The 22,963-nt window shown below is 40.6% G+C and overlaps 1 protein-coding gene across 4 annotated transcripts in view; it reads right to left on the bottom strand.

Annotated features, from left to right (window-relative positions):
- RMDN1 (regulator of microtubule dynamics 1) overlaps positions 1–22,963 on the bottom strand; it is a 34,213-nt gene that overhangs the window by 831 nt on the left and 10,419 nt on the right. For 2 of the 4 annotated variants that reach the window (XM_020915685.2, XM_070477436.1), the window contains 7 exons: positions 17,412–17,529; positions 14,222–14,318; positions 11,738–11,897; positions 9,658–9,747; positions 6,634–6,689; positions 4,982–5,069; positions 3,559–3,589 (listed from right to left, as the gene is read on the bottom strand). In XM_020915685.2, the coding sequence (XP_020771344.2) occupies positions 3,559–3,589; positions 4,982–5,069; positions 6,634–6,689; positions 9,658–9,747; positions 11,738–11,897; positions 14,222–14,318; positions 17,412–17,529 (640 nt within the window). Of the gene's footprint in view, positions 1–247; positions 613–3,558; positions 3,590–4,981; positions 5,070–6,633; positions 6,690–9,657; positions 9,748–11,737; positions 11,898–14,221; positions 14,319–17,411; positions 17,530–22,963 lie in introns of all 4 variants that reach the window. The other 2 variants (XR_011491542.1, XM_020915687.2) reach the window with 2 other exon arrangements.

The following is a 22,963-nucleotide window of genomic DNA, read 5'->3' as shown; positions in this document are numbered from 1 at the left end:
GGTCAAATAGTATTGCTCTTACTTTGAAAGGCTTAAAATTTTCTAAAATGCCAATTTCTAAAATTTTCTAGATGCCAATACAGTAACCCCAAGACCCACTCTGAGAGCACACACATTCTTAAGTCCGGTTGGTTCCTAAGTCCAACAGAGTTAGCCTAGGTAGCCAGCTAACACAATGGACTATGTAGTATTGAACTGGAATACTTTTCACACAAACAATACATAAGAGAAAACAGTTTAATCCTACAAGTGCACTACAGGCAGCTGGCATCCAGGGGCTGGCACTGAGCGGACAGACAGGAAGTCAGTCACTTTCTGGAGGAGGAGGGTGAGGGAGACGGCAGAGCTGAAGGCTCGTCAGCGACAGGAGATGGCAGCTACGGCCCTGCTGCGTCCGGACCTCCGGGGCTTGAAATAAAGATCCCGCACCACCACACCTCCACGGCGCTGCCCGGCACACGGAAGCACACACTTCTGGGGACGCGCATGTGACCGTGTGCAGCAGACACGTGACCCAACCTCCCTGTCGGAAATCTCCCAACTTCACAGTCTGTGTGTGAGGACGTACTGTGATACGCTAGGCTAATGACGGTCTCCTTTGCTCAACTATTCCTATCAAAAAAATTTGAGAGAAGTCCTATTTTTTGAGTGTCTACTTTGTGCTAGCCATTTATATTACACACATTTCTTATTTTCACAGAAATTTTATAAAATCGGTACTCCATTGAACAGATGAAAACCTGAGGGGGTCCTAATAGACAATACGCCCACCTCTTTTGTTCCCTGGATCCTACGTGCCTAGAACAATGCCTCGAACTGACTCAGTATGTCCTTGCTGCCTGAGTAAATGAAGTCATGATGATATCTGTGTGTGTGTGTGTGTGTGTGTGTGCACGCGCGCGCGCGCACATTTGATCAGCCTTTACTGAGCGTGGGCCGTGTGTGTGTGTGTGCGCGCGCGCGCACATTTGATCAGCCTTTACTGAGCGTGGGCCGTGTGTGTGTGTGTGCGCGCGCGCGCACATTTGATCAGCCTTTACTGAGCGTGGGCCGTGTGTGTGTGTGTGTGCGCGCGCGCACATTTGATCAGCCTTTACTGAGCGTGGGCCATGTTTGGTGGTGGTTTAGTTGCCGAGTCGTGTCTGACTCTGTGACCCCATGAACTGTAGCCCGCCAGGCTCCTCTGTCCATGGGTTCTCCAGGCAAGAAGACTGGAGTGGCTGCCACTTCCTTCTTCAGGGGATCCTCCTGACCCAGGGATCAAACCCGGGTCTCCTGCATTCCAGGCAGATCTTTACTGCTGAGCCGCCACGGAAGCCCGTGGGCTATGTCTGAGCACAGATGAGGTCTCTGCTCTTTTGGAATTTATAATGAAAGCAGAGACCAGCATGAGCACACCTGAATGTAACATAAGAATAAAAGGACTGCTTTGACAGGAGTACCAATTTTAAAGTTCTATGGGAAACCAAAAAAAGCAGCAAAGAGGTTACACTTGGGCTGACTTGGAGGCTGAATAGAATCTAAACAGGAAAGTGGAGAATATGTTTGGCTGAAGCAAAAATCTAAACAAAAAGCCTATGAATGAAAGCATAGGACTGTCTTCATTAATTCTATACAGTTTTCTCCTATCTGTATTTAAGGACCCTTCTATCTTTATAATTTTTCCTGGATATGATTTATGATTAACTACATTTGTCTCTTAACCCAAACCTATTTTACTTCTTTAATCTGAAGATGTTTGTAAGATGCCATGCTGATGTGCGTTTAAGGCTTCCCCGGAGTTAGGCAGACTCCCTCATTCCACCCCCGCTTACGCCGTCCTTCGGCAAGTCTGCCCAGCATTCTGTGCTGAGCGGCGAGGGTGCAGAGCAGGAAGACAGTCCCGTCTTCCCTGAATTTCATTTCAGACAGGGAAACAGTCACACTGTGGGCTAAGGGCCATGAAGGGGGAGATAAAGGATACTAAAAGCATAGGAGGAGCTTCTAAACCGAACATCAGCCATGAGGAAAGGCCCCAAGAGGAGGTGACCATACAGTGAGGCCTGGAGGTGACGAATTACCAAGGGCCATTTTAGCTCCACAAAAGTATGACCGTGTTTTTCTCAGCAACCCAAGTGCTTAAGTCTCCTAAGGTGTTTTTTTAACTTTGTGATTATACTTCTAAGTTTCTTTGAGAAAACTGCATTCCCACATCATGCCCATGATACCTAACACTACCATCATGAGAGGACATCAACGGAAGGTCGTTAATAGTAAATCAGAATTAACACATTACAGAGAGTTAACATTCAGACAATATTCTTTAGAAGAAACATGTTTCAAAAATGCATTGCTATCATGAAAGCATCTGAACAAGTCTGTATGACTAGGCTCTCAAATTTAGTAAATTGTTTTAATCTTCTTCTGATTAAGTTTTATAGAAATATATTGGCAATGGTTTTTTTTTTGGGCGGGTTGGGGGTTGTATTTGGACATTAGGCTTCTGTCTCTGACATCTCTAATTTCTGCCGTTAGAAAGGATAAACGTAGGCTGATGTTTTCTAGGCTGGCTGTTTCTTCAAAGTAAGAGTAACAGAAAACTCTTCATCACAAAAGACTCTGCAACGGAACAAAGACTGACCTGGTTTACAGCAGAGAGTTCTCATTTAAATGCCATCTGAAATTTGCTAAGACAGTTCATCTTTAAAAAGTACTTTTTTGTAACTATGTAAGGCTGACAGGTGTTGACTAGACTTGCTTTTGTGATCGTTTCATGACGTGTATGATATCAAGGCATGTTGTACACATGAAGCTAATAGTGTTACATGCCAATTATACTTCGCTTTTAAACAATAAAAATTTTAAATGAAGATAAATACATGCTTCTGATTAGCTGTGTGATCTTAAATAGTTAATCTGTCAGCGCCTCCTCCCAAAAAGGCAGGCTGAATTACATCAAATGAAGGATCATTAGAACTGTAGCTCTAAATTCAGTAGTAAGTCTATTTCTTTCTCAGGTGATCTTTACTAAATAAGGACTTTTGAAAATTACTTGAGGACTTCCCTCGTGGTACAGTGGGTGGAAATGCAGGGGATACGGGTTCTACCCCTGGTCCAGGAAGACTCCACAAGCCGTGAGACCTCTCGGCCCGGGCGCCACACGAGAAGCCGCCACAGTGAGGCCCAGGCACAGCAGAGCTGCCCCCACTCGCTGTGACCAGTGGGGGGTCACAACGAAGCAACAAAGACCCCGCACATCCATAAACAAACAAATAATTTAAAAGATTATTTGGGAGTGTCTGGTTGCTAAGAATCGGACATTCACTTTCACTTTTCACTCATGCATTGGAGAAGGAAATGGCACCCACTCCCGTGTTCTTGCCTGGAGAATCCCAGGGAAGGGGGAGCCTGGTGGGCTGCCGTCTATGGGGTCGCGCAGAGTCGGACGCGACTGAAGCGACTTAGCAGCAGCAGCAGCTCAAAAAGAAGTTTATGAAGTATATCAAAACAAATAATTTGTTTAAAAAATTGCTATTACATGTCAGACATTCATACAGTTATAGGAAATAAAAACGTTACCTTGCTCTGCCCTGTGAAAGTAGCCTAGGGCCTGTCAAAAACACAAAAGCCCAGATACATTGAAAAGGATTAAAACAGAGTCAGTATTAAAAAGCATTTTCCTACATTAAATATAAGATCTATTCCTACATTAAATATAAGATCTATTCTTACATTAGATCTACTCCTACATTAAAAGATCTATTCCTACATTAAATATAAGATAGGAAGTAAATCAAACCATCCTAAAAGAATGATCCCCTTAAAAAACAGTAACAGTCAATTCATCAACAGTGGGAGTTAATACAGCAAAATTGAACATAACACTATGAAATCATCAGAATACAGATTACAGTTCGTGGCCCATTTCTAGTAATAACTTGACTGTTACTCAGAACTTGGACTGAAACCAACATCATAAGGAAAGAGGTGTACAACTCAGATTATTCTGACATTTTTCTTCTTAGAACAGTGGCTTTATGAATAAAAACTAGATAAAATCAAAAGCTGTGTTTACAGTGATACACAGGTTGGGCCAATGCATCTGTAAGAGTCCTTTGTAACTGAAATCCCTACATAAGATGTTCGTGTCAGCCTGAAAGTCCCTGCTAATTCCTTTTTGTCCCACTTAAACTGTTTTCATAGCACGTTAACTGACACTTAATCTTTTAGATCCATAACTAATTTGTCATACTAGAGATGATTGTGTCTTTTTTGAGAATGCATTCTTTTTAATAAAAACAAATATTTCACAACTCTGTTCTGATTATACAACTAAATATTCTTGACATCAAATTCTACACTATAGCTTCCCAGAACACACTGTGATACAAGCTCATGATTCAAGTATTGGGAAATCTTTTTTTAACCGTCTCCTTCCTTACTCTAAAAATTTTGTGATAAGTAAACCCAAAATATGTGCCCTGAAATCCCTTTCAGGTTTTATTTTTAACAGGAAAAGCAAAAGACCTTAGAAATGAGACTATAAGCCTTTCAAGCCTGCTTTTAAAAAATGTTGTACGTACTATCTATCAATATAAACATGCTTTAATTCCCAGATAGACGGCTGTTACCTTACAGAATCTTTGCCGGCCAGGCCACTAGGGAAGCCTAGAATGTGTCCCTAGAATATACTGGGAAGCAACTGCGTATTTCCTGCTGTATTTTATAATTTTCATATGGTAGATTTCAAACAGAAAGTGAAGGCAGCTTTTGGCCACGGGGCTCTTTAGCTGCAGTATACCAGAACGCTCAGCCATTCCGCTAGAGGGGAGAACACACACTCGCCATCACGGATCGTAGGCACCAGCCTCTGCGGTAAGGGCTGCACCGGCCGTCAGAACGCGCCGGCGGCCCTCACTGCTCAGAGCTGCGGATGAGCGGACACGCGGAGCGGCCCAGCGGTTAAGAGAGCAGTACTAACCGACAAGGGACCTCACACTACCTCCTCATAGGTGGAGCTAGGCGGAGTTGCAAACAGCACTTTGGCAATCCTTCTTTGATACCAAGGCATTTCAGCAAATGTGTAACACCTATAGGGAAAGAAAATGACACATATATTCAAATTGCACCTTCTTTTCTCTTAAAGAGGACTAAGCATCTTAACATATACAAAAGGAATCTTCTCCTATTGTATATTTAAACAGCTTATGCTTCTCATAATATCCAGTAGGTTAACATTTATACTGAATTATTTAGAGACTTATTTATACTGATCCATCGATCATGGTGTATTTTGCGACTAGGTGTAAGCAACATTTACAATAGTAAGGATAATACAGTGTATCGTTCACCACTGAGTATGCACTTTGTGCAAAGTGCTGAGCTGAGTGATTCTCTCATCTACTCCTTACAATAATAAAATGAGATAGAATCATTACCCCTATTTTTTTACATAAAAACTAACTCAAGAGAAGTTTTTAAAAAAACAAGAAAAATAACAAAACATGGGATACCTAAATGACAAGAGCAACCAGCAAGTCTGCAAGTGTGAAGGCGTGTGGCAATGACGAACAGCCGACGGTAGAGGAGGCCGGCGGCTCACCCGTCTTACACACAGCAGCCCGGCCCGCCCACACGCCCGAACAGCCTTCCCCGCTCACCTCCCGCCCCCACTAGCAGCCCTCGGCTCCTTGCAGGCGCAGGAGCCCCGCTCAGCGTCACGTGGCCGCCTGGACGAGGGGCTCGGGGGAGGAGGGACACGTGGCTCTGTACGGCTGAGGCCCCTGCTGTCCACCCGAAACTCTCACAGCATCGTTAACCAGCCGTAATCCAGTACAAAATAAAAAGGTTAATTAAAAAATAACATCAAAACTCTCGACAGCTTCTGAAATGAGGGGAAAAGTGTTCGATCTTTGATTAGGGTCTGAAGTCCTTGAGGAAGAATTGAAGTTCATTCATATCTGGTCGCCGGCATCTGCATTCCTGTCCCTCAATCACCATTAATTCTCACTCAGTAAGTGTTTGGCTAAACATGTCCTCCATCCTGTATTTACCCCTCTTTTAAAGGGTATTCATTTCTCTTTACAGAGAGCTTCAGACGGGCCTTTGCACTGTTACCCCTCACAGAAGACAATAAATACTCAGCTCTGTAGACCACACGTAAAGAAAATGGTGGTAAAACCAACAGCCTCAAACCAGTCAGCATTTAACACACTGGTGTATGCTCATACTGGCAAAATAAGGATGTGCTTTGAACAGAGATTACCTAAAAATGCAAAGATACTGAATGACGCTGTATCTGACACACCCTACTGTATTACTGTATAGTTAGCTTAATCCAATCCATTCAGTCTGGTAAACAAGAATAATCTTTCTCAAAAAAGGGAATGCAAAATTTAATGAAAAGTTTCAATGCATTTTTAATCTTAATACCTGTTTCTAAATAATCTGAATAACAATATTTAACAAAATCACAATCAAATTTAGTATTTTCTAAATACTAAACACTAAATAACCAATACAACTCTAAGTTAATCTAGTCGTTTAAGCACTCTTGACTTTCAAATAATATTTCAAACATTTACTTTTTTATATACTACAAAATAAGATCATACTAAGTACCACTGAAATATTTATTTCAAGAAATTTTCTTACCAAATACCCATAAGGTGAATTGAAGTAGCATCTTTAGGGTTCAGCTCGATTGCTTTCTAACAAGAAACGAGAAAATGAATCATATTTGTTTTCTAAACACCAAAAAGAACTTTACCATATTGCTGACAAAACCCATAATTTTTTTAAAAAATTGCAACCCAGAATTTCAATTTTTCTACGATAATCAACACCAATTTTCTTCCTTTTGACTCTTTAATTAAATATATTTCAGCACACTATTAATTACTTATACATAGGTTACTATTTTATAAGATTCAGAAACTGACAGTAGGATGTAGCAAGAGGAAAGAAAGCAAAACAGTAACAATATATAGCTCTGTTATATCTTCTAGATTAAAGGAAAACTAAATAGTAAAGTTCTTTGTGGCAAGTCCTATATGACTGTTAAGTAAAATTATTCTTTGTTAGAAAAAGAAAAGATAATTTTAGAAAGTCTCTTCCTATGTGCAAATTTGGTTTAACTTCCACATCTATATTTAACCAAGGGAGAATCAACACTATTTATTCAAAGAATTCATTAATAGAATAAGTATGTATAATATAAAATATATTGATAGTCTCCCTAATTTCTATTTACTATGTGGAAGTCCTATGTGAATTAATGTAAAGCATAAACTACAGAATAACTTTAAAGAAATTACTCCTCTATTTTTCATTATTTTGTTGAAAACCACTAAGGAAATCTCACAGATTAATATTAACCCTATTAAAGATTTAAAAAAAAAAAACCCTTTTTAAAAAAATTAAGACTTCCTAGCGTACACTTTTCTGCAAAAACACATTTTCACTTTCAGTTGATAATGTGTGAAACATACATTTTTAAGTATCTGTACTGGTTACTAGAGTGACTCTGAAGCCAGACTAATAGGGTTCAAATCACAGTTCAATGACCTCTAACTTTATGACCTTAGCAAGTTCTGTATTCTTTCCAAGCCTGAGTTTGCTCTTGTACAGAATCAGGAAAGCAGTACACTTAACTTATACGGTTGTGGTAAAAATTAAATGAGCAAATTAACAGGAGGTGCTTAACACAGTAATATTTTCTATCATCAGAATCATCATTTTTACTTTTTTGTCAGTTTCAGACCCTTTATTATGAACACTGATTATAATGTTAGTAATGGGAGAGAGAATAGCTAAAATAAGGCTAATCACGTATGACTTGGGGAAATCTTGTTACCAATAATATGGGTAGGAATCAGCATTGACCTAATTTTGGTTTTTCTATAAATAAAGTTACATGCTTTACACAGCAGAATATATTTTAAAGTATATTCTGCTTTACACAGCAGAATATATTTTAAAGTATATACAGCTCATATTCTAAGCAGCCTTTCCAAATCAGAGTTCCACTAGAAAATTAAGCCCTACAAAATATTATACAAGTTACTATATTTTCCATTCTGCCAAGAATGGTAAAGAGCTAGTCCATTTGGATGCAAAGGAAAGAAGCTAACTCATCACATACAGCTGATGCCTTGGGGAATTACAGTTTATTTTACTTTTGGGATGTATTCAGAGGGGCTATACTCAAGCAAACCTTTTCTTTTATAATCCTTTCTGTCGTAAGTTTAAGTGTCTTCAAAAACAATACAAAGAGTAATTCCTTATGGCTTTAGATGTAATAATGGAATCTGAAATAGAAGTAGTTTAAATGATCTTTTAAGTATGTAAATACTAAACACTGTCATTTAAAAAATATAGTTAATATACACACTTAAAAACATTGCTTATTTTTAAATAACCTATAGTCTTCATAGTTTCTCTTAAGTATATATTAATTTATTGTATGCAGTATTTCATCATTCACTTGGTTTTTTGTCAGGTATTTCTACATGCCAAGGCACAAAATAATTTAAATGATTTATCTAATGCCACTGAGATTCTATTTCACTGAATCTCTAAGATAACATAAAAGTTATGACACATCATTATTTTATATACCACTAAGGAAAAAGCACTGCTGACTATAATAACACAATCTGATTTCAAAGGTCTTAAAATGTGAAAAATCTATATTACTATATAGAAAATCTATATTACTAAAACAAATCTATATTACTAAATTCAAATATATATGTATGTATATCAATGTATATGTGTACGTTTGTGTGTGTGTGTGTGTATGTATACATGTATATATCGATGCCCAAATAAGAAGCTAGGTCTCCTGACTCCTAGTCCAATGCTCTTTTCCACTACTCATTACAACTAGGAATTGAATCAGTAACGATAAACATGTTTGTTTTCATCACTTTCTCTTAATTTATATTTTTGAGATGGTCTATAACAGCAAAGATAAATAGACTGGGTTTTTAGCTGCAGGTTTTTTGATTGTCTTTGGACAACAGAATAATGTGTAAGCACAACAAGAAATATACAAATTCTGGGAGAATTTCTGGCACCTAAGGAAGAGCTTACAATAATAAGTAACTGAACTCTGGGGGAATTATTAAAACTCAGAGATCATATATAGCACTATTACCTCTGCAAGTGGTATGTTGATTATATGAGACTGCTGAGACCATGCCTCCTGGCACTCAGGACTTTGTATAACCCCTCTCACCTTCTCTGGTCTTGGCCAAATGACTTGTTTCGGTTGAAAGATTATTACTAAGTGTGATGCAAACATGCTTGATAAAAGTCTGCACAGTGGAACTTTCCCCCTGGCACGCTCACTCTTGGAAGCAGCGACTGTGCTATAGGCAAGTGTGGGCTACACTACTAAATGATGAGAAGAAAAGTAGAGAGAAACGTCACATGTGAGAGGGCATCTCGTCCATTCCTGTCCGAGCTGAGGGTCCAGGTGAAGGAAGCCCTTTAAAGGACCTCAGCCACAATGAGCAGAATGGAAGCAGCACTGTGCAGTTAATCCACAGAATTTTGAGAAATAATTTGTCATTGTTTTAGGCCACTAAGCTTTAGGTAGTTTGCTATACAGCAAGAAATAAGTGAAACAGAAATCTATTCAGAAAACTAACGACTTTTGAAGTCCATCAGTACCTCAAAATGCTCCTTGATAATGTAGGCATTTGCAATTTTAGCCTTGATTCCTTCATAATCTCCAACATCACTAATACAGATTGCATACCACTAAAAACAGAAGAAACAAAGGTGTAAGAATACTAACATTCAGTAATATTCCATTCAATACCAGGTTGCAATTCCTCAGTAGTTATTCTCATTTAATAGAAAGCTGAGCACAAAACCTGTATTAAATACCCTAGAATATACAAAGAAAAAGTAGACACAGCCGTTAAGGAATTTAAGTTAGGACATGTTTATAGAGGACTATAAGACAGAGATTAGTGAATTTCTAAGAAAGTTACCAACACAATGGGGATATAATGATTCATATTTATGGTGTGGATATAAATTTAGAAAAATGTGCAATTTAGTAATCATCATTTTATTTTCTCAACCGATTTTCTGGGAACTGTTTCTTTTTTTGGGGGGGGGGGGACTGTTTCTTATTTCACACCCACATTGCTATAGTAATAATGGCCATATTTGTCAATTGTGACTTTGTCCTCATGTCCATAGCTGGACAACAAACCCAAACTGAAACAATCTGAGTTTCTTCTCTAAGAACTGAATCCAAATATCCAAGCTTCATAAACCCAGGTGCTGTGGAAAGTCACAGATTCAGGGATGAGAAATGCAAATCAAAACTACAATGAGGTATGTCACCTCACACCAGTCAGAATGGCCATCATCAAAAAGTCTACAAACAATAAATGCTGGAGAGGGTGTGGAGAAAAGGGAAGCCTCTTGCACTGTTGGTGGGAATGTAAATTGATACAGCTACGATAGTATGGAGAACAGTATGGCGCTTCCTTAAAAACTAGGAATAAAATGACTGTTATGACCCAGCAAACCCATTACTGGGCATATACCCTGAGGAAACCAAAACTGAAAAAGACACATGTATCCCAATGTTCACAGTAGCACTATTTACAACAGCTAGGACATGGAAGCAACCCGGATGTCCAGCAACAGATAAATGGATAAATATATGGTACATATATACAATGGAATATTATTCAACCATACAAAACAAATCTGAGTCAGTTCTAGGGAGATGGATGAACCTGAAACCTGTTATACAGAGTGCAGTAAGTCAGAAAGAGAAAAGCAAATACAGTATATTAACCCATATATACAGAATCTAGAAAACTGGTAGTGATCAATCTATTTGCAGGGAAGGAATGGAGATGCAGATGTAGAGAATGGACTTATGGACACTGTGGGGAAAGGAGAGAGTGGGATGAAGAGAGAAAGCAACATCAACACACACACACTACCATGTGTGAAACAACTTGACCGGAATGACATGTATGACATATGCTCAACAACAGCTGGATAAATATACCTTCCATGTGCAAAAAGAACATTTACGAACATGGACCATATTCTGGGCCATAAAACAAGTCTCAACAAATTTAAAGGGTCTGTATGTTTTATTCTTAATATAAACAAGAAACGGTGGTGGTGGGGCTCAGGGCAGATGGAACCATGCCCTAAAGGGAGCATTTGCAAATGCGTGAAGACAATTCAGCTGTCACAATGACTCGGGGGCTCCCCTGGGGACAGTCTGATATGGCAAAGTAAGATTCTAATCCAAAATATCAATAATGTCCCTTGGCCTCCCCACTGTGTTCATTGAAAAGCGTGTTCTAAACAGTCAGGAAATCCACACGCTCGCGGAGTCACATGTAAAAAGTTACACTAGATCTCTGCTGTCCAGCTGCTACCTATCCCCACATAAAACAGAAATAGAATGTGGGGAAAATGAGAAAACGTTTGTCTAGTGTTTTTACAACTAGAACTAAAGACAGACGTAGCTGATGGAACTACTAACGCTTCAGTTTAAAAATAAGCCTTCACAAAAGTACACTAATGAAACTAGAATAGATGTTCAAGAATACAAAGAAAATACTACTTCTTTTTGAAAAAAAGTTTATAAAAGTAAATTTTTAAAAGAGTGCTATTTCTTTCCTAGGTAAGTTATATATAATAGATAAGGATAGACCAATGTCTATGTCAATACAAGGTAAGAGTTTCATTACTGTAAGCACCTCACCTTATGGGCCGCAAAACTTGATTCATTTTTCTCAAGTGCCCTTTTAGCATACTCTAGGGCTTCATATACCAAAACCTTTTTCTCCTCTTCTGAGGTTCCACTAAGCTGAGCTACATCACGTGATGCCCGTGCCAAACGCCACAGTAACTCTGCATCTTCACTAATGTGAAATAAATATAAAGCAACAACCATTTTAGCTCACATTTTCATGGTTAAAGGTCATATCACTAATGAATACATACGTTCTTTCAGGTCAGTGAGGATATAGCAAGCAACACAATATCGAAATCCACTATACATAATGTTAAATTAATTATTTTTTATCACACAAATCTATGTGTGTGCTAAAACTTCCCCCAAAATATCCAACATTACATACAAACATTAACTTACCTGTAATATCTAAAATACTAACTTCCTTAGAAAAATCTTTATATTTGAATTCTCTAAACAATTTCCCTACAAAATTCAACATATAACTTGACATTTGAGTTCAATGGCACTGTGCTTCAGACAACTCACTAACTGGCTCAGACAGTACTATAAAATACATTAATTTATAGACAGGGTTAGGCACTATAAAACAGAATGCTGTATCCATAGCTGCAAATATAGTACCTGGCATACAAATATATGTATATCATAAATACCTGTTAATGAATGATGATTAAATATAATATAATCTCAAAATAAATCCCATCTTTGAATATGTCACCCATACCATGATGCATGGAATATTTAAAGCAAGGGCTCTGGACTCCTTGAAGAACTGCAATTTAAATGCAATTATATAAGACTGAACTGTCTAATAAATAAAACAAATTGTGTGTGCATGCTCAGTTGCTCAGTCATGTCTAACTCTTTGCAACCCTATGAACTATAGTCTGCCAGGCTCCTCTGTCCATGGAATTTTCCAGGCAAGTGGGTTGCCATTTCTTCCTCCAGGGGATCTTCCTGGCCCAGGGATCAAACCCATGTCTCTTGTGTCTCCTGTATCGGCAGATGGATTTTTTACCACTGTGCCACCTGGGAAGCCATTTTAATAAAAATTCCTTTTATTAAATGTTTCTCTTTAAACCTACTACGTTATATTTTTCTTAACAAAAACAGTACTCACATAAAATTGAGTGGAACTGAAGGTAGGGATTTCCCTGGTGGTCCAGTGGCTAAGAGCCCACCTGCCAACGCAGGGCACGTGGATGTGATCCGTGTCAGAAGACCCCACGTGCCGTGGAGCGGCGAAGCGCACACACGCACAGGCCGTGCTCCTCAACAGGAGGGGCCACCACAGACAGCAGCCCCCTCTCAGCAAGCAGAGACAGCCCACACGCAGCGCAGAAGGCCGGCCCAGCCAGAGACTGCTGGACACATCAATCAAAATAAAACGCAAAGGAAGAATCATTAAAAAGAGAAATGGAGGGTATGCAGCAATAGCATATCTATAACCCAGTCAATATAAAATAACCACCTGACCGCTTCCTAGGCAGCTCAGTAGTAAAGAATCCACCTGCAGTGCCGCAGACGTGGGCTCAACCCCTGGGTCGGAAAGACCCCCTGGAGGAGGAAACGGCAACCCCCTCCAGGGCTGCTGTCTGAAGAATCCTGTGGACAGAGGAGCCGGCGGGCTACAGTCCATGGGGTCAGCAAGAGTCGGACACGCCTGAGCCACGGAACCACCACCTTACAGCTTGCACCGCAATTACTGGAGTGACCACAAAATGCCAAGGCAACCACTCAAGGTACCGAGCGGACGATGGAAAAGAAAAGCTGGATCCTACAGATACTTAGGGAGTAGACTGATGGGTCTTTTGGGGACAATTGGTTTGGGGAAATCTAAGAAAAGTCAGTTTAAAATGGCTCATATTTTTAGTTCAGTAGATGAGGTAGATCAACGATCTGGAAATGCGATTTAGTCTGATTTGATTTATTCTATTGGGCTGAATCCCCTCTTTCCATCTCCATTCTCCCCCACAAAATGAGCACACATTAATGCGCTGGACTAAGCATGTAGCTAATACTAAAAACAGAAAAAGGAGCTATTTTTAGTTTCTGAGACTGTGCTTTACAGGGATACATAGGTATTATTCAAAGGTGACAAAAAAATCCTAGTTCATTTAAATCTTATAGAAGTAAGAAATTAACTCAGAAGAAATGAGAAATACATGACATAGATAAAGAAGATAAATATCTATTCAATGACTACCTTGTATTCAAAGTAAAGTAACAAAAGGAAAAACTATGTCAACATTACCTAGAAGGAGTACGTAGAACCATCTTTTCTAAATCAATGAAATATATGTAGCACTTCTGAGTCACTTAACATAAGAAAAAAAATCATACTATAAATTAAACTCTAAGAAATATTACTTTGAAGTAAAAACTTTTAAAAACTATAAAAATTCCCAGCACCGAGAATCATTTTAATCATTATATAACAGAAAATTTCAGTCAACAGCACACCTGGGCCTATGATACATAACCCACCTTTCCTTGTACTGAGTTAGCAATTGGTAAAGTTTTTCTGTTTCTCCACTTTCATATAAGTAGTCTGCTTGTTCAAGGATTTCTTCAATTTTGAAGACTATAAAAGAAAAAAAACACACTAAAGTAAGTCTTTCCAAGCCAGTTGGCAATATTCTAAGACACATGAACACTTTTACATAGAAGCAAAAGAAATTAGAAACAGAAATCACCTATAAAGGAAGATCAGAAATTCTGAAGAATCTTTGACCTCATTTCTATAACAAAGCACTGCTAAAGCATGCTGAAACTAAGAGTGATAGATGCAAAAAGAAGTGGGTAACAGTGCTAATCTCTGCTCTGGTACTTTGAAGAAATTTATATTGTGAGCTTCTTTTGAAAAACTGATATAATGGGACATACGCACAGAGAAAAATCTTTAAAGTTCAACCACTAGGCCTAACTCGCAAGGATACTTTAAAAACATTAATATTATAACATGAAAACATGGCTTCTCCTAACTACTTGGCAAGGTTGTTATGATGAAGCTATGATGAAAAGTCTAGGGAGCTTTATGTTAAGTTAATGTGTGATATTTGTTTTTCTCTCTGATTTACTTCACTCTGTATAACAAACTCTAGCTTCATCCACCTCAGCTCAACTGACTCAAATCCGTCCCTTTTCACGGCTGAGTGATGTTGTAGTATGTACGTGTGCATGTGCACGCATGCGCACAGAGACACACCACGACTTCTTTATCCATTCACCTGCGAATGGACATCTAGGTTGCTTCCATGTCCTGGCTATTGTAAATAGTGCTGCAGTGAATAACAGGGTAATGTGTCTTTTTGAATTCTGGTTCTCTCAGGGTGTATGTCCAGTAACAGGACTGCGGGGTCATTCAGCCTGGTGCTCTGTGACAATCTAGAGGGGCAGAAAAATAATAATAATAAAGGGGCAGGATGGATGTGGGAGGCAGGCTTTAGAGGGAGGGGATATATGTATATTTCTGGCTGATTGATGTTGTTGCACAGGAAAAACCAACACAATGTTGTAAAGAAATTATCCTCCGATTAAAATTTTTTTTTAAATAGTAAAAAATGTCTAGGGAGCTTTAAGAAGCTGAGTTGTAAGTATCTTCCAAAATATGTCATTAGCCAGTGACAAAACCAACTCCTCCCTTTGTCTTTCATGAAAATGATATGTTGAAAAAAGAAAGAAAAAACAAAAACAGAGCAATTCAAGTAACTGCTTTTTTAAAAAATATAAGAACAATCATGGACAAATGAAGTCAACAAATAACTAGTAATTTTTAGCCAATTTCAGATTCTTCATCTTCTAGAACATTAATAAGAACATCTATTCAAAATCAAATCTCCTTTCCTAATCAACTTGGTGACGGTTAAAAAGCGAGGGCTGTGGAACACAAACAGGCTCATTAAGTCATAAATCACAAGAGCTTTTCCCCAGTGGGCTGGGTCCGGTTTTGGTCTCCGTGACCGTTTACTTCCCTTGGCCGTGCTGTCTCTGTTGCTGCGCGGGCTCTTCCCGGGCTGTGGGGCGCGGGGTCTCCCGCAGGGCGCCGGCGTCTCTGGCTGAGGACGCGGACCTCAGCAGCCGCGGCTCCCAGCTCCGGAGCGCAGGCTCCACGGTTGTGGCTCAGGTGCTCCAAGACATGTGAGATCTCCCCAGACTAGGATCAAGCCGGTGTCTCTTGCACTGGGGTGCTAAGCCCCTTCACTCATGTCCGACTTTTGGGACCCCAGGGACTGTAGCCCGCCAGGCTCCTCTGTCCATGGGATTCTCCAGGCAGGAACACTGGCGTGGGCTGTCATCCCCTCCTCCAGGGGGTCTTTCTGACCCAGGGATCGATGTCAAGTCTCTCACAACTTCTGCCCTGGTAGGCAGATTCTTTACTACCGCGCCACCAGGGAAGCCCTGATATAGTCCAAATTTTGGCTCTGTCCACATACGCAACTGGCTTAACCAAATTTAATTTTTAAAATATGGCAAGTCTTAATATATGTTTACATATCTATGATATGCTAAATAAAAAATTTGATGGCATTTTTCTATTTTTCAGCCAGTTATTTGATATTTAGTACCAAGTTGCATTCTGTTTATAAATAAAATATTTTTATCTCAAAGTAATTGGGTCTTTCTTAACTACATCAAGAAGAATACACCACCATGGTATTAAGAAAACAACAGAATCACTGTATCATTATACAGTAGAGGTTGGCAAGCTTGTTCTGTAAAGATTCAGAGAATAAATGTTTTAAGGCTTTGTGGGCCAGATTGATCTGTGGTATATCCTCCCACCCTGCCACAACCCCTCAACCCTTTAAAAATGTGAAAAACATTCCCAGCCCAAGGTTCCTACAAAACTCTCAAGTATGAACAGAGTATTTCTCACTGCAGGAGCTCTAGCTGCAAGAAGATAATTCACACATTTGAATACATAATACAGCTGGCGTATTACAGGCTGGATTATTTTCCGCTTGTCTCTGCTTGTCTGTGTGTCCCTACTGTGTGTGTGCTCGGCTGCTCAGCCGTGTCCAGCTCTTTGCAACACCATGGACTGCAGACCACCAGGCTCCTCTGCACATGAAATTTTCCAGGCAAGAATACTGGAGTGGGGTGTCATTTCCTCCTTCAGGCTCTACTGTGTACAGACACACACACACACACACACACATAAAGTTAAAAGTGAAACTGTTAGTTGCTCAGTTGTGTCCAGTTCCTTGCAACCCCATGGACTGTAGCCCGCCAGCTCCTCTGTCCATGGAATTTCCCAGTCAAGAATACTGGAGTGGGTTGCCATTCTCTTCTCCACGGGAGCTTCCTGATTCAGGGATCAAACCGGGGTCTCCTGCATTGCAGACAGATTCTTTACCATCTGAGCCACCAGGGAACGTGTGTGTGTGTGTGTGTGTGTGTGTGTGTGTGTGTGAGTGTGTGTGTATGTAGAGAGAAAAAGAGATATCAGACCGACAAGTAGAGAAAAGCAGAAAATAATCTTGTGTGTGTGTGTGTGTGTGTGTGTGTGTAGTAGAGAGAAAAAGAGATATCAGACCGACAAGTAGAGAAAAGCAGAAAATAATCTAGCCTATAACATGTCAGTTACATTATCTATTCAAACATAATAAGTAATTATCAAAATATAACAAATACAAATAACTCTAAGTGTTCCCGATGTTTAGCTGAGGCTTACCTTTGGCTGCGGCATGAACCACAACAGCCTGGGAAATGACTTGATAAGTTTCAAAACCCAAATAAGACAGGGCAGAAAATAAAAAACTTCTTTTGAAAGTTCCTGAGTTTCCCGTTACCTATGGAAAGAATTAATGGTCAGGGTTGTCAAACAGAAAATTTGAAGAAACTGCTACCAAAAGCAAAGATTACATCATTTTTTCCCCACCCTCAAAGCAATCAATCCTAAGAGTGCTAGAAGTGCAAAATTTACTTTGTCAAATTCTTCTGTAAAACTATTTCACATAGTTACTTTATACAGAGAGCATATCTTGTTAAGAAAAGACTCTTAGCAGCTAATAATGGTAGCTTGATGTAACAATGTCAGTTATGCTGGTAAATGCTGGATTGGAAGGTCTACATTCTATTTGAAGAAGCATGGATATTATAATTTCTTGAAACAAAATAAGACAAACAAGTATATAATCAGTATGAACCTTAAGAATACACGAGACAAAGAATATCAAATATGGCAATTACATATAAATAACATACATGGTTTTAAATAAAGCTATCTTCAAAAGTGACCCATAAAGTTTTAAAATAAACAATGAATAAAATAAAAAAGTATATCCAAACAGATTTAGAAATTCATTGTCATAATTATGGCCAGAATTCTCAAGATCAAAAGCAAAGGAATATATGGATATCACTCTAGCAATTCTTCCCTTTTCCCATGACAATTTTCCGTTCACATAGCACCTATTTTTCCTTTCTGTCAATTTATTCCCATCTATATAAAAATAAGCTATCCTACCTACCTTTGTAAGGTGTTAACTGTTCCCTTCTTAAAAACAAAAGAAAAAGCTTCCTTTTGAGTTCACATCTCCCTTCAATCTCATTTTTCAAATTCTCTTTTCAGCAAAACTCTTTTAAAAAGCTGTCTGGAGCTCTGTCTCCACTTCCTCTCTTTCCATTCTCTCTTGAATTCATACAAATCACACTTTTATTCCCACAACTCCACAGACAGTAAGGCAACCACGGATGGTATTTCCTAGAAAATTCTCATCTTACTTGATCTATCAAAAGCATTTGACAGCTGTTCACTCCCTCCTTAAAAAAATAAAAACTATAAATGAATATTTAATATAAGAAATGTTTAAGATGTTGCTTTATTGAGAAATTGGACTTCCCTGGGGGCTCAGACGGTAAAGCATCTACTGCATTGTAGCGGGAGACCCAGGTTCAGTCCCTGGGTCGGGAAGATCCCCTGGAGAAGGAAATGGCAACCCACTCCTGTAACCTTGCCTGGAAAAATCCCATGGACGGAGGAACCTGGTAGGCTACAGTCCATGGGGTCGCAAAGAGTCGGACACGACGGGCGACTTCACTTACTGAGAAATAAGCGATATAAAAACTGCGCGTGTGTAACATGCACCATGTGTGAAGGATATCTGCACACCCGTGAAACCATCCCACAGTCAAGGTAATGAGCAAATGCGCCAGTCCCCCAGCCTCCCCGCGTCTGCTTCTTCCCTGAGCCTCCCGAGCTGCGCCGGGTCCTTCTGCCGCGGCGCCAGGCTTCTCTGAGCTGCGGCCCACAGGCTGAGCCGCCCGACAGCAGGTGGGGTCTCAGTCCCAGCCCGGAGCGAGCCCGTGTGCCCGGCATGGAAGGCGGGTCCCTAAGCGCTGGCCCAGAAGGGACGGCCCCTCACGTCTAACTCATCCACCCGCTTCCCTTCAGCCCTTGCTGTGTTCTCTCACCCTTGAAACGCTCTTCACTTGGCTTTAAGAATACTACTTTCCTGAATTTACTGTGTCCTGTGCTAAATCCCAGAACTTCGTTTTTCTACCCCTATCATTTCGGTGATTTCATTTTGTTTTATGGCTTTAAATGGCATCAACATGCCCCAAACATGCACATTTAATAAAGCCAAGAGGTCTCCTCTTAACTTCTGAACCACATACCCAGCTGCCAAACAACACTTACACCCACAGAAAGTTTAACAGGCGTCTCAGTCTCAGCCACGTACTGTTTCCCCAAACTCACGCCACTCAGTCTCCCCTTCTTGGTAAACAGCAACTCTATGCTTACGGTTGTTCAAGCCGAAAAAAGAAACAAAACTTTCTCTCACAACCCAAATCTGAACCATATTTTAGCTTCTCATAAGTATCTAGGGTAAGAATGAGGAATCCAACATACTACAGTTTGCTGAGTGCTTTATTTACTTTTTCTTGAGCTTGAATATACAAAACACCAAATACAACTGGATTCAAAACAAACCAATGGCAAAGCAGTAAAACCAAATCTGACACAGTCACATTTCTAACACTGGATGTTCTGAGTTCACTCAGTCGCCAAAGAGAAGCCAGATGCGGCAGGCGCACCGGAGATGGGGGCAGGGGGTATGGATGGTGACGGTGGTACAGAGAGAAGAGGAAAAAGACTAAAACTTTTCAGTGAGCCCCCGAGTTTCACCTGTTGTTCTGGCAGGTGTATTACACAGAAGAAAGACTGCACAGATTATTACAGCTTGGGGAAAGTATATATTTAGGGTGTGTGACGCCCCTGCTGATACAATGCTCAGTAAACAATACCCTGGCTTTCTTAGAGGGGAGAAAAGATGCTGTTGGGCAGCTGGCATTTCTATTCCTTATTCTACCTTAAAGAACTGACAGTGGACCAGTGGAACTTTGACATCAGTTTGGTTAATGAGAAAGAGCTCTCTGCTCACTTCTGGGAAAGTAAACAAAAATCATGTTTCTAGAGCTCAAATAGTCAACTAAAAGAATCAGAATTTAGTGACACCTCTGAGATGTCACTAAGTTCTGATTCTTTTAGCTGACTATTTTCATTGAGCCCCCTAGTTTTACCTGTTGTTCTGACAGGTGTATCACACAGAAGAAAAGACTGCACAGATTATTACAGCTTGGGGAAACTATACATTTAGGCTGTCTGATGTCCCTGCTGATACAATGCTCAGTAAACAATACCTTGTGACACTGTCTGAGCTAGAATTTGCCATTTCACCTGGAACATTAGCCATTACTCAACACAATGTCTTTCACATAATGAATTCTGAAAAATATATGTGTTGAAAAAAAAAAATGTTGAACAAAAGAAGCCAGCTATCTTTTAGACATGTCTTTTCTTCAACACTGATTATACTGTTTTCAAGCCAGAAGGAATTAAAAACTATAGACCCATCACTAGATGGAAAGAATGTGTCACCATCATCTCCTGGTTCTTCTCCTAACTTCCTGCCAGCCCCTCCTCCTCTTAAAACATTGCACGTATATTGTTCTTTGGTCCTGTCCCAGGAAACAGCACGGCCGTCCACACCACTGGAGGAGACAGAACATGGAGAATCATCCTTGACTTCTTCCTCTGAACTCCCTCACCAAAGCTTTCAGGCACACTAAGTTTACATTACTGACACCCTTTTATGGCATCCACTTATTTCCACTTCCACGGCTACCACTGAAGTTCAGGCCACCACACAGCGTACTCGCCCTCTAGAGGTGATCTTTTCTTTAGTCTCCAGCATCCACACTAGCCTACCTACTCTTGACACTGGACAGTTATTTTTTAATTCAAATCTGAGCTTATGAATCCTCTGTTTAAAACTCTTTCCTAGTTTCCTATAACCTTTAGAATAAAATAAATACCTAACATGGTCTACAAGGTTTTCAGAATTTAGTTGCGGTAAGCAGCCTTGAAAATGGTCCCCACTGGGTCCTCGTTCAAAACGACAACCTAGGAGGATGCTAAACACACCTCCCACACAGACACGCCAAACCTGTAGCTACATTCAGCAAAGAAAGAAAAGGTCTCCTCCTCTGACAGAGACGCCCAACTAACTGAGTGACTCCATATCAGGCAAAGGGTGAAAACCCACGTCAAAACAGGGAGGAGAGACTGAGACAAAATTTTCCCACAAACCACAATTTTGGTGTGGAGAGAGGCAACTCACAGCCCTGAGCTTCTCCCTGAGGAACAAAGGGTCTGAACCCCACAACGGGCACCCCAACTTAAGAGACCTACACTGAGAAAGGAGCGCCCAGAGGACCTCGCTTGGAAATCCAGTGGAGCCTGGCTCTGTGACGTGCACAGGCCACAGAGAGCTGAGAAGCAGCTCTCACAGGCTCGCAGACTCGCCCACCCCGGAGCCCAGCACGGCGGCAGTCAGCCTTTCTGTGCAAGAGGCTTATTGGCTTGCATCAAAACTTCAGCCTGAGGAGCAGGCATCTAATGTAACCCATGTCTAGGGGCCGAGAGTAATCACTTCCAGAGAACTCAGAGGGCGGGCATGTCACAGCACTCTCACTTGGCCATGCCGCAGGTACCAGTATCTCCCCCAAGACCCTGTGCACACGTTCAGAGACGTGAACACGCATCCTCGTGCTAATCACCCAGGTGAGTTCACGGGTCTAGTGTACACGGTCACCTGCGTGCATCCTCTGTAAGTGGGTGTGCTTTTGTGCATTTACTGTCCAGTACTACATACAGCAGGAGGAGGGAATGGCAACCCACTCCAGGTCTCCTGCCTGTAGAATCCCACGGACAGAGGGGCCTGGCAGGCCGTGGTCCATGGGGTCGCAGTGAGTCGGACACGACTGGTGACTGAGTATGCACTATACAGAGCACAGGAGTCCGGTATCTTTATTTCACGCCCAGGATGCTTGGAAGCAAGCATAAAAGTGGCAGTCATGTAGCTGGTACTGCTAAGAAACGGTAACGATGGAAACAAGAGTGAAAATAATTGAGAAAGGGGAGCAAGGTGAAGAGATGGGAGACATCACTTGTTCTTAAAAGATGAATCGTTCAACATGGTTTTAAAGAAGCAGCAGGATTCTAAAGAACAAGGACAGGATCACAGAACACGTGAGGTCTGCTATCAGTGACGTCAACAATAACACCAAAGAAGTGCAGAAGAGTGATGGAGAAGACAGAGAAACTGCTTGGTTTGTGGATGCAGGGTCAGCATCAGCCTTGAGTCCCACTCAGCTTAACGCCGATTCAAGAGAAAGCTAAAAGCCTTTATGAAGACTTGAAGCAGAAACACAGCGAAGAATCAGAGGACGCATCTCTTAATGCCAGCCATGGTTGGCTTCATCAGTTCAAGGCTAGAGCCAAATTTCACAACATAAAAATAAGTGGCGAGGCAGTGAGTGCAGATAGAGTAGCTGCACTCTACTCTAAAATTCCTGCACTCCAGGAATTTCCTGAAATGCTTTGAGAAATTATTGATGAAGGTATGTATTTACTCAAGCAGGTTTTTAATGTGGATGAGACAAGCCTGTACTTGAGAGGATGCCAGGCTGAAGTCACATCAGTGTGGAGGAAAAGTGACGCCAGGCTATACAGCAACAAATGACAGGCTAACTCAGTTGTTCGGTGGCAATGTTTACATGAAGCTGAAGCCTTCCTTAGTTTATCATTCAGAGAGCCCAAGAGCCCTTGAAAACATAGCCAAGGGCTTTCTTCCTATTGCATGGAAGAGTAACCCCAAAACTTGGTTTACACAGGCCATGTTCCAGGACTTGTTTCTCCACTACTCTATCCTGGAGGTA

This window comes from Odocoileus virginianus, chromosome 15, assembly GCF_023699985.2.
Source record: "Odocoileus virginianus isolate 20LAN1187 ecotype Illinois chromosome 15, Ovbor_1.2, whole genome shotgun sequence".
Lineage (NCBI taxonomy): Eukaryota > Metazoa > Chordata > Mammalia > Artiodactyla > Cervidae > Odocoileus > Odocoileus virginianus.
Note: the sequence above shows the minus strand (reverse complement) of the source record. Positions and strands in the feature narration are given on the sequence as shown.